Source organism: Pogonomyrmex barbatus, unplaced genomic scaffold (assembly GCF_055798465.1).
Source record: "Pogonomyrmex barbatus isolate J1 unplaced genomic scaffold, ASM5579846v1 scaffold10, whole genome shotgun sequence".
NCBI lineage: Eukaryota > Metazoa > Arthropoda > Insecta > Hymenoptera > Formicidae > Pogonomyrmex > Pogonomyrmex barbatus.
Window position 1 is genome coordinate 5,755,080 of NW_028297099.1, and position 12,731 is coordinate 5,767,810.

Sequence of the window (12,731 nt, forward strand, 5' to 3'; positions counted from 1 at the left end):
TCCTACCGCAGTATCTTTGCGAAGGAATGCTGTGGATTGTAATTAACCCTGCACGATTATTCCGTGTGTTACAGTACGAGGTGAGCGAGCCTGATTCGCAACCCTCGTCGCACGTCACCGGGTATCCCGACACTCGAGTATGCAGATTGCCGTGTAACACTGATCCCAAGTAAACAACGACGAAATTTGCATCCTTACCATATTCATGGGCTTTTAATTCGCAAGTCATTGTGAATGTGGCGAGGATCAACGCGAGGCCTGTGCAAAGATTTGCTTCCTTTAGTGGGACAGAGGAAACATCATGTGACTTCCTAAGCCATGCTTCCCCTACGTGTTTCTCTAACGACATAATAATATTATTAAAACACGTTTTAACACGCTTAACTTTTTTTTCTCATCGATATATCGATATATTTGTTGTACAATGCTTTTTTCGACGTGATTCGTGCCGAAATCTTCGTAGCGAGGCTTTCGACGGGAACATTATCGGATTAAAAGTAAATTGTCGTCCTTGCCATTCCAGGAATGCCGCTCCTTTCGCGAGAATTGAATCAGCAGTCGCGTCGATGGAGGTGAATATAAGAGAAGCGCGCGCGCGCGCGCGCGCGCGAGGGTGGGCCGAATGGAATTTTCAGACTGGCCGCTTTATAAAAGGGTACCGATGATGCTGAAATGTCTGGACGGTTCGCCGCCCTTCGTTAACTTCCGGCCGTAGCGTCCCTGCCGTTGTCCGCTGCTACAAGCTCGGTTCGTTCGTTCATTCGTTCGTTGGCACAAACTTTTCAGTCTCACGACGTGTCCCCGACATTACTTGCCATCGACACCGCGCGCAATGCCCCGCCTTCCATAATATGTCGTGTGATATTTAATTAAACTTCCCATTCCTGCCACGCCGAACCTCTCGCAGTATCACCCGCCTATTCTCATTCCACATTCATAGTCCGTAAAGTTTCGAGGGGGTATTCCAGCTTGTGTGCCTGCTCTTACTATCGCATTTTCCAGCGCCATTCTGCTTATTAACCGTGTTTCACAACCAGGCTTTCCGACAAATTTTTTTCTTCTTTGGAACACGCGCTTCGTCGTGCATTAGCTCAAATACAGCACGTTGTATATTCGTTAACGATTTAAAAACAAAAGGTTTTTTTCAAATATAATGAATTTTCAAATATAACGAAGTTTTCAATTATTACATTTAATCTCGTTATTAAAAAAGCATTGTAGATACGATAAATTATTACATCGAGTGCTCCATAACCATTCAATCCAGGTAATGATAATGACATTTCTGGAACACTCGTTCATATCCCGCCTTCTTTTAATTGTTTGATCGGAATTAATTAAATTTTTTCGTAAACAAATTTATCACAATTCTAATTGCGTTCAATATCGCTCATATATATTGTCACTGAAAGAACTTTCGAGTTTCTCGTTTGTTCATGCGACCCCTCTTCAAAGTTACCCTCATTTCAATTACTGGTACCAGGTGACTTGTAGCTCGTTCCGCGTCCCCGAGCAGTTAACGCCCGTGCGGGTTCATCGTATGCAAATGTCAATCCGTCCGTCGGCTTGTCCTTCGTCCGAGCGGGAGAAGGCAGATCTGGTGTTCATCAAACGCTGTTCAAAAGCTGCCAATGTATATATGTATTTGTTAGTGGAAATTTATACCTACGCGCTGAGTTGAACTCTACGTCTTTCTCTTCCGTGCCGTTTGATTTAATTCTTTTCCTTTTATCTGTTTGCACACTTAATCTTTGATGATATTGATATATATATCTTAATATAATGTTTCACGTTTCTCATAGTTAATAATTTCAAATATTTGATATAAAACGCATGGTGAGCATTGCCAATCTCCTCTTTCATATTCCCATGGGACCATAATATCCTGAAACATTGAGTCAAAATACTAAGGTACCTCGGGATTGGCAGTTTTATATTGACAGTCATCTGACGTCATTGTTCAATTAAATGCAATAAATATATATTCATTTATATTTTACATTTGAAAACACGCGAGATTTTCATACGTTTAATATAAATGACTCAAAAATTCATTTACTGTAACGACGACTAATTGAAAGGATCCTTTTATTATAGTCTCCGATTTTATCTTCCATTCTTTGTTCTCTCTATCTATCTTTCTTCCTATCTTTCTTCCTATCACCATTTCGCTTTCCGCTTTAGGATACCCTGCATCCCTCACGTTCTCGTGTCGTAAACTACATCATTTACAAACTGTCACCAGCATAATTCCGGCTCGTCCGACGATAAGTACGTGCTCAGATCTACAGGCAAGATCTTAATCTCCCGCTCAATTTCGCAAGCTAAATTCGCTCATTGCCACGATAGGACGGAAAATTTTTCATATATATAGTGGTATCGAAAGATGCGCCTTGCAATATGGGGATAATTGGATTGATCAAAGATTTTGACTTCATCACGCGGATTTTCAGAGCAGGTTATTTGGAAACTCTGTTAAAAATGTTATTGGATTTTATCCGACGAAACTGTCTGATTCATTGCATCCTATTCTCGTTAGCAATATGTACCGGGAAACGAATTAATGTTCTAATCGCATTATTTCGTTTCGTTTACCGTAAAACCGAATCCCCTCAGTTGATAACTGTTTTAGCATTCTCTTCCGCAATTGACTCTTTCGAATGTTCCTGAAAGTGCAGGGTGAATAAAAAGTGGTTAACAAGATTCGTACAAGATAGATAATATTTTAAGATAATTTTTCGGCAAAATTATTTCTTTTTATTTAGATTAAAAAAGAATATTATCATTTGTCATTGTTTTCTTTATTCTTTATGAAATAAATAAATGTTGAGCAACTAATTTGATATGAAATTTTTATATAACATGACACACGCAGTTTTGTCGCTTGATACTCGGCAAACTTGGAGGGCAAAGGTCCGCTATTAAGCTACGAAGCGAACCCTTCGCCAGGAGGGAGCCCTTGAATTCATTTCATGGGCAATTACAATTAGCATTTATGCCACGATTTGCATATCGTTGCGAGACAATTTTGCGCGCGCTTGGCCTAATCTCTGTGTCAGATGCTTACGTGTAAGAAATGTTCATAGTTGCTAAAGATCAGTTATCTTCCTGTATAAACTACTGTAATTTTCGGAGACCTGGCTCTGAAGATAATGTTTAACGCAATAATAGAAACATAATAGAGAAAAACTGTTTTATAATATTTGAAACTTACTTTTTAAACAAAATATTATAGATTATTAACTTTAACTTTCTAATTTCTTGTTTCAATTTTTGCGGCAAATAAATCTCGAATAATATCAAACGTAAAATCGAGTATTCGCGTATATCAAATGGTACACGAGTTTTGATTGTGATCAAAATTGTATCGTACGTGGAAATGAAAACGGGATTTCTCGTTAACTCGATGAGCCGCCCAGCGAGCAGCGGAACGTAAGATTGAATTGAAGGCAAAAGTAAACTCGCGACACGATTAATTCGAAGAGTCCATAAAGGGTGGGGTGCGCGTGGTCAGCGGACGTTCGAAATCGGCGGGTAGGTTTCGGGCACGTTCGAAACCCTCTCGGTTTACCTCCGTTGGATCCGTCCCTTTCCGCCGCAAACGATTGTGCCCGCGTGGAACCACCGACGTAGATTTCGATTGCGCAATGTCTACCGACAGAAAAGCGAATAATCCACGCGTCGCACTGCTCCCGTGAGCGACGGCTTTATGCCGTATCTCGCACCCTCTTTTTTGCTGCCGCAAAACCCTTCCCAGTGAGAACAAACATTGATTTTATTGGCAATAAAATCAATCGAAGCTAACGACACAGAACTGCATTCGCATAGTCGCCCTTAACAGGGAGCGAAATCGCCGTCGAGACTCAACCGAAGCGCGAGGGAGTTTACAACTGCATTTTACAACTTTTTTATTATCCCTATGCGAGCGAAAGGGAAAGAGAGAGAAAGAGAGATTCGTGTACAGAGATATTCCAAAATCAAGAAATATTTTAGGAAAAATTTTATGGTTATTTTAAGTTTCAGATAAATAAGATTGTGAAATTATCATTTGGTATTTATACAGAATTATTAAAAAGCAAGTGATAATTCACGAGTAAGAAAACATCTTTATGATTTCGAGATATTAGCTTCACTTTGAACATTGAATGGTTTTATATGACACAAGATCAAAGACGATCGCGTTGAAGTGACGCTTTAAAGGGCTGACGTATTTTTGTAATCAATCGCTGCTTGAATCACGTCGATTATGCGTATGCGTTTGAAAACGCACCCTCTATCATGTCTCTAAAAAGCAAATTCTCTTCAAAGAAGCTTATTTACCTCTTTTTCCCTTTGTAGTAAACAGTTTGCAATCATTGACATGATTCTGATAACTTTGGTTCGTTAGTTCTTTTAGTCCTTTTTTTATATCAAGAAGATTATAGGGTGTAATAAAAAGAATTCGAGAAAGCTATAATTCTACAAGGAAGAGACGCTGATGCTAGAAACTTTCTGTCGCAAATGATCTTTATAACATCAGATAACCAGATAGTGCCAAATTACGCTTGATTAATTCAAACTATTTTGCATAACAACCCAACAGGAACTAATCGCGATGTTCATCAGCTGGTTATCTGTTTCCATGTATTTGGTCGGATGGTAATTCGGATGGTATATGTTTCATCTTCATGCAACCAAGTGTCATCCTTTTACAATCCCTGACATGGCTGACATATTTCGCACTTTGGCCAATCTCGCGATCGTAACCATGGATCTTGGCGCGCGACGGAGCCAATAACCGAGATTGGCTTTCGTTTCGTCGTTGCTCGACTTGGCCCGTAATCTTTAGCTGCTTCGTAAAATGCCCTGAAGATCCTCCTGAACCGTTGATCGGCGATATCGTCCGAGGTCAGGCAATTGCGACGCCCTTTCTTATACCTTCCTTCTTCTTCTTTATCGCTTCCTTTTTTTCCTTCCTGAAAGACGATACAATCCCACGATCCACATATCCCCGTATACGCACCATCGCCACCTCGGTCACGTTACGAGGAAAATATCTAATAAAAAGCGGAGCGAAGTGGTTCCGAGCTTACGTTGCTGTCATCTTTATATAAAGATTCCTCTGGAATCTCGCCCACCCTCGCCCGCTGATCGTCAATCGCAGAAGAAACGAAAGATTGCATAAACGATGTTGCGACTGTCGCATGTCGGATAAAGTCACGTGTTCGGATTATCATATAACCGAGACTCCGATCCCAGAGATAATACCGCATGAATAGTTTCTTGGAGTATAACTTTTGGTTACCAGTCTGGCTAGACAGTTATATCACCGTCGAAATGATTTCTCGGAATATGATTATTGTGATTCGTAGAAATATATTATTATATGTAATTTAATAATCAAATATATTCTGTTATTATATGTAATTTAATAATCAAATTTTTATTCGGAATTTCGATTAATACATCGCTGTTTTCAAAAGTTTAGACTCATATCACTTAAATTTGCGGTTTGTTTAGTAAAATTATTCGTATACTTAAAAGCTGTATTTGATTATTGAATCAAGCTAAAAGTTCGCATTCTATTGTTTGTAATTATTCTCCGATAATTTAACAGAAATATCAATATGAACTATATGATGTAATATGGTTTATAAAGCGATTTCCAATAGCTAATAGTAATGGATCACGTAGCCTTGACGACTGTTCCTAATCGAAAATTGATTGCGATCATAACATCGTTATCTAGTGACCTTAATCGATGCAAGTAACAACTCTTTTTTGTGCTTTTTTTGTGTCTAGTTCGCACATGGTTCCGTGCATACGTCCTGGCTTTAAGATAGATCGCCACGATGTTCATCTCCGTTATCTCACAGAGCCATGTAAACAGGATGCATGCGACAGCGTTTCATGTTATCTGTAGTGATTGCTAGGCGAGGGTTGTCGCTCACCGGCCGTAATAGATTCATTAGGGTAGGCACCACTGCCACATCCCCGGCCTATCGTCGCCCCTAACTCCGCGTACACGTACCCTCTTTCATTTTCTGTCACTCGATCACTCATTCGCTTGTAGTATCCGTTACTGGCTCATCTACTCATCTGATCATATCGTTATGTACAATAATTAACTATTTATTCGTACACCGTCAGCATATGTTTTATTGTTATCCTTACTCATTTTACACAAAATTTAAGTCTCGTTTTTTTTCTCGAATTGCTTTAGTTATTCCTCATGTAATGTGTAGTATTATTTCTAAATAATTATTTTTATATATATCATACCTATAATATATGTATAATTCAATAAAGTTGTTTAAAAGGAATTATTTAAAAATAATACTAGTCTAACGCATATTATATCTTTATAAATTTACATATATATGTTACGTCAACTGGGGGCAGTTGATTGAATTTAATCATTGTCCCGAAATGTTTTACTCATTAATTAAAAAAATTTCATTCACGTCACACGAGAATGGTCGTGCACATTTTTCAGCTACTACATGTAATCCAGTCCAATTTAATCGAACTGCTCGATCATCAACCTTCTAGTCCTCTATTCTCTTTTCCATGCAGTCGACCCTCGACAGATACCTCGCAAATCAGATTATCGATCGTTAATCAATATCACTGCAATTTGGCGACACGCCAATGCATAGCACGCTTTTGTATATGCGCTTGTGCGCATTCATTGGAAGGCAGTGCTGTCCATTGCAGTTTTTTTCACTTGCGAACGAATAATCGGACCCGACGGGTGGGCAATGCAATTGGTCGTATTATAGGGCAGGCTTAAAACGCGATTTTCCTTATATCTTCCATATAAAAAAGACATTTAAAAAAGCGCGCATGTGTCGTAACATTCTGACTTTTTAAGGTAAACAAATTTCATATTTCTCATTCAACGTGATTGCTTTTGAAATATTGAAACGAATGCAAATATCATCTTCTTGCGCATTGCAATATTTTAATACGTTTACTTTTCCGAGATTTAATTTTACATCTTGCTTGAATTGTACGAACGAAACAGATGCAAATACATATTCATGTTTTCTTCGACCTCACTCGACCTCACGAGAGCTTTCTTTATATTGTTTTTTGTCTCGCAAGAATTGGATTTCCCTATTTCGAATATATTTCTTTGATATAATTTTATCGCGATGTTGCACCAACTGCGCAAACAATATTGCGCATTTCTCATCAGCATTCCTCTCTCATGCCGCAACGGTATTACATTTTTATCATTAATCCTGTGGACTGTCCTCTCTAATCTCGTACATCGCACTTTTTTGAATGTCTAAAAGTTTAACGATGAAAAGTTTTACCGCGAACAAAGTCGGTAGAAAAGTAGCTTCAGGTAAAAAGAAAAGGTAAATGGATCCTCGCTCCCGTTTTTCATCCGTGTAGAGGGGACGGGTCATCAGTTGCCTCGCTTCCGCGATTCCGCTCCTTTGTGAAAGTTTGAATACGTAGACAACGTCTGGTTTCGCAGGGACCATTTCTTCCGCAGCTTCTCGTATTCGGGACTTCTTCACCGTTTGTCACTCGCTGCCAGGAATGTGCCGCGAATTCGGAGAAGAAGGTGAAATGGAATCGCGCGCCGCTCGTTCCCGTTTCACGACGACAGGCGGACCGTGCGATAATTTGCCGGATTCATTGTCCAGGAATTAATTCCCCATTTCGCGCTTTGCGAATCCCTCAGCTGCTATTCCTTTGTATTTGACCATGGAAAATGAAGTTTAAGCTCTCTCGCGATACCGAAATACGCCGGAAATTGGGAATATCCTGCCGCGTTATCGATTCCATAGCAATTTTGTCGGATATAACACGAGAATGTGAAGCAAGTGCACATTCTATTGGACTCGTAAATAAGTCTTTTCAATTTATTTACAGACTTGGTGCAATTTCAACATAATAATAGGTTATTTGCCTGAATTTATACATATTAAATTTAACTCATAATTAGCAAGATATATTCAATATGTCGTATTTGTATTCAGTTACAAAATGTCTATTGTATATACCATAACAACATAATAATAATCTTCAATATAGAAAATTATATCATGCATACGCGCGCATTTGTGGAAGTCGTTAACCGAGTTTTTGTAAATAAATTGTGGATATTAATAAAATTTAATGAAGTAACAAGATAAATGTCCAAAGCGTAATTCATACCGTTAAATAACTACGTTTATATTGTGCGCGAGATATGACGACTCATATTGTGTGACGAAGATCGATCAAAAACAAATTACTCGGCGACAAAGAGACATACAAAGACTGCCTATTGCATTCTAAGCGGTCGATATTCGCATCCTGATACTGCGAGCCTTTGTGTCTGGGCGAGCGGTGCTGGCTGGACGATGCGATGGAACCGAACGGCTTCCGATAATAATTTTTTTTTCTCATTCGACAAGTTTGTCTGTATATCCGCGGCGGTCCCTGTCAAATGCAGTAACCAACATATGGTTTATGGCGCGCCTTGTTCTTGCCGCCCTCACCAAAGAGGGAATGAGAAAGGATTTCAGTAGGGCCCTCTCCGGTTGAGCATAATGCGCCCATTATCTCCAGTCCTTTCGTCTATTCCGTGTGTGTATTTTGCTTATATAATGTACCGGGTGTCCGCGTAATTTCGTGCCTCCTGCATATGCTCGACCTTGCTTTCTCTTTCTTTCGTCGCTGTCGCGAATGGCCGTGACACGATCGTAAAGCCTGAAGAGGCATTAGACGATGCTCGAACGGGTCGACGAATACGAAGAGACTGAAAGGGGTGGCTGGCTGTGGGGACGTCAAGCGAGGAGGCCAGGGACCATTACGGTAATATCCCACGGATGAAGGAAGTGATTTTTAAGGAGACAAGGCTGCCATTTCAAGGCAATTTCGCTTTCCCCGTGAGCTTTTTCTCTTTCTTCGGCGGCGCGAATCCCCCGCGCTTCCCTTGCAACAGAACGATTATGAAAATTTCGCGCCGTTTTTAGGGTTCTCATCTCAAAGGAAGTAAGCTTTATATGGTCAGGTCATCTTTTCACGTGTGATCTTTAAAATCCTTTAAATTCACAACCGATGAATTTTTTGTCATTTCTGTCTTGATAAGTCACGAGCAGTTTATAGAAGAGATCACATTTTCTTTCACATAACATGATCAAGTTACATTAAATATATAATTTCTATTGTAATTTTATAAATAAAAGTTATAATTTTTAATAAATTATAAATTTAATAAAAATTATAAATTTTAAATTTTAATGTAATTTAATCCTTGTCCGCGCCTTGTTATAATTATCAGCGCTTTTGATAATAAGAGTTAGATCTTACAATTGTCGTTCCATTTTGATAAATCTACAGATCCTTCAGCGTCCGGCTCGTCGTGCGAGGACGACGAGGACGGGCGAGCGGTGGTCGTCAGGAAACGCAAGAACAGCGTCTACGCTTCCTCGACCCGCGCTCCATCAGTGGATAGAGAAACTTTAACTTCGACCGACGGCTTGCTCGTAGATTGCGTCGCTTTAGTACATCTCACCGATCAATCCCCGACTGAGTCCGCTCAGCCCGTGCGTCATCCATCACCGTATTACTACGGCGATCTTTTCAAAGTACCGGAGCAGTTGCCAAAGTCGCAGCCAGGCAAGTATCGGAAGAGCGTCAGTCTCGATGTACCGGGCGAGCGTTCGCGCACACCCGGTATACCGAAGAGAAATTCGGTAGCGGGTGATGGAGGCTCGTACTCGTCCCAGCCACGGTATTATCAGCAACCGCAGCAGCCGTATCCACCGCCGCCGCCACCGCCGCACTATCGCAGCCAGGATCTAGTCAGCCCCACGTCGGGGAGCGAGCATGCTGTCCCAGCCAGAAACGAGATCCTCTCGTCGTGCATCATCACCGAGTGGGATCACACCCTCATGCCTCCTCATAGGCTACTAAGCCATGATCTGCCTACCGCCGTTTGTACCTGCGTCGCATCGCCCGAGGAGGAGGAGGATGAGCTAGACCGACGGCAGCCGCAAGTGGGGCGGCACCAAGTGCGCAAGCTACGACGTACGCGGAGGATAGACCCGCAACCGATACTCGTCGAGGACGAGGACGACGTGGAGGGTGAGGACGAGGGGGAGGAGGAGGACGAGGAGGACGCGGAGCCCGAGGAGGAGGACGAAGAAGGGATGGCCAGGCAACGTCACCTCTACGAGACGGCCTTCGACTGCAAGGTCAATCGCTCCGACGATGATCTCGACGATCTCGATCGCGTCACCAATCATGCGGTACTCCATTCCCAGGTATGTATGTTCAATCTGTTACTAGTGCTGTGCCTAAATATTAAATTGAGCGCACTTGTATAAATTTTTACTTATAAATCCTTTTATCGTCATTTTGCAATTTTATTATTTATATAGCAAAATTTTCTTAGAACTTTAGTTTGTTCATTGCACAAACTACATGATTGTTGTGATTATTTTATTTATAAAGAGCAAGTTTTGGATAAAATAAAATGAAACGCAGATACGGAGTAGCGGTACTGCACCAATGAGTAGAACGAGTTCGTCAACAGACACGTTGAAGCAGCAACATCAGCAATCGCTTCCTTATGCCGGCCAGTCGCAATCGAGCAAAGATCATCGACGTAAGGTCGTACTTCTCCGCCCAAAACCGATTCCGAGCCGCCTGCAGCAGCAACAGCAGCAGCAGCAACAGCAGCACCAGCAGCAGCAACAATCGCAACAGCCAGACAATATATCTACTCTGTCCCAGGATATTGAATCCCTCCAGATTAATTCGAGCGATGAGAAAACCGGATCACCGAGATTACCGGCGCGTGATTACACGCCGTCACCGCCGTCGACCGCACCTTTACCCGCGAAATTTCATGGAAATCGAGATCATTTGTTGTTGAACATTCGCAGCGCGCCGAATTTACCATCGCAGCAGGATCATCCCCGCTTGAAAGACATGAGATTACCGGTGAAATCATTGCGCGCAAAAGACTCGCCGCAGAGTAGCGAGGGCAGCATTCTCGAGATCAAGAGTCGGCCGAAGACCTTCGTCCAGGAGAATATCGATTCCTCGCAGGGCCGTCGTTTCGATAAGGAGCTCATATTGGAGTTCAAGGACAGGCCTCGGGAAGAGCGGCAACGACCACGCAGTCTGATCCGCGAGAGTAGGCCGATAATGGAGTTCAAGGGCAGGCCTCACGAAGCGGAGAGCGATCTCGCGCGACCACGAAGAGACGCCGGTCTCTTGGAGTTCAAGCTGCGTACTTCGAGACGTCGCGCCGGTTACTCCAGCACGGAAAGCATGGCGACCAGCAGTAGCGGCGGCAGCATGGAATCCATCAGGAGTAGCACCAGCGAGGGCAACAGATCGACAAGCAGCTCCGACAGTCGGCACAGCACCAGATCGCTGAGCTCCCACAGTTCCGACAGCGGCGGCACCAACTGCTATCATCATCATCAACAGTCATCGCTGCCCGGCTTCCTAAATCACCACGCCACCAAGCTGCACATTCTCTCACCGATCTCCGACAAGTCGTCGCAAGAGCCGGCCTCGGAGACCTCCGACAACAATCGCAATAACAATTCACAGAAAGCCTCGCCCGAGGAGAACGTCACTGTAGAGAACAATACCATCGCGGGCAACAACACCAACACGAACACGGTCACTTCGCCTATGGATACGTCTTTCAAGAAGCGGCGGACGCCGCAGAATAAGAATCTAATAAATCTTGCCCTGCAGTCGTCGTCGTCGGGCGACGCGGAGATTCAGGGATCGGACAGCGGCATATCCATCGAGTCTCGCGCGGGCATCAAGTGCAAACCTTTCGGGTTTCACTTGTTGAAGCCGCAGCTAGATAACATTAATCTTGTCGACAACGAGCCGGAGCTCTCGGATCTGCCTTTTGACATGCCGAAGCTGCGAAGAAGACGGCTGCTGATGCAACAGGATGCCACTACATCCGGAAGCGCAACCAGCGTGGACCTGAGGGATCTGCCCTTCGACATGCCGAAACTCAGGAAACGTCTAAGATGTACGCAAAGTACCGAATCCAGCGCTTCTCAGGCGTCGTCCAGTCTCTCGGTGCGCGACGTGGAGCCGCCTCCTTTGTTTGGTAAGTTCTTAATTTACGTATGATATTCATTTATATTTATATTTCAGTTATATTTCATTACATTACATATATATTAAATTATACTTCTGGAAATAAAAATCTTAAAAAAACTTCAATTGTACGTAAAGGATTGTAGCGTACAAAGAGAAATTATATTATTTACATGCTTTTTTCCGTAATTATTTTATTTTTAATATACTTTAAATTGTAAATACGTCGCGTATTGATGTTTCGAATATTTTTTCAAAGGTAATTAAACGTAAAGAGGATGCCACGAAAAAATCCAGGTTTATCTTTCTCCTTAATCGAGCGTCTAGTCATTAAATCGATAAAAACCGCACTTTCGGCACCTCGAGGTAAACTGAGTACTCATCAGGATAGAGGGGCTACCGTAATTTGATGCTGATCGTTATGAACCTTCCAGACAACGGCTAACGTTGTTAAGCTTCACTTAGTTGCTCCCACGGGTGACTACAAACACACGTCTCTTTGTCAACCATGTGTTAACGTATATCTATCCACGTGTATCTATTTCCGAACACATTACAATATTTATTATTTATTTCAATTTATTATTATTATTTTATTACATTAAAAGATATATTAATAATTGAGGATATTACTTTGTGAAATATAACAAAATGATTTTTCGACA

The 12,731-nt window shown here is 42.0% G+C and overlaps 1 protein-coding gene across 1 annotated transcript in view; it reads left to right on the forward strand.

Moving 5' to 3' along the window:
• hwt (SH2 domain-containing adapter heavyweight) overlaps positions 1–12,731 on the forward strand; it is a 119,117-nt gene that overhangs the window by 94,380 nt on the left and 12,006 nt on the right. The window contains exons 5-6 of the mRNA XM_011647416.3: positions 9,325–10,250; positions 10,474–12,076. Of these exons, the coding sequence (XP_011645718.3) occupies positions 9,325–10,250; positions 10,474–12,076 (2,529 nt within the window). The remainder of the gene's footprint in view (positions 1–9,324; positions 10,251–10,473; positions 12,077–12,731) is intronic.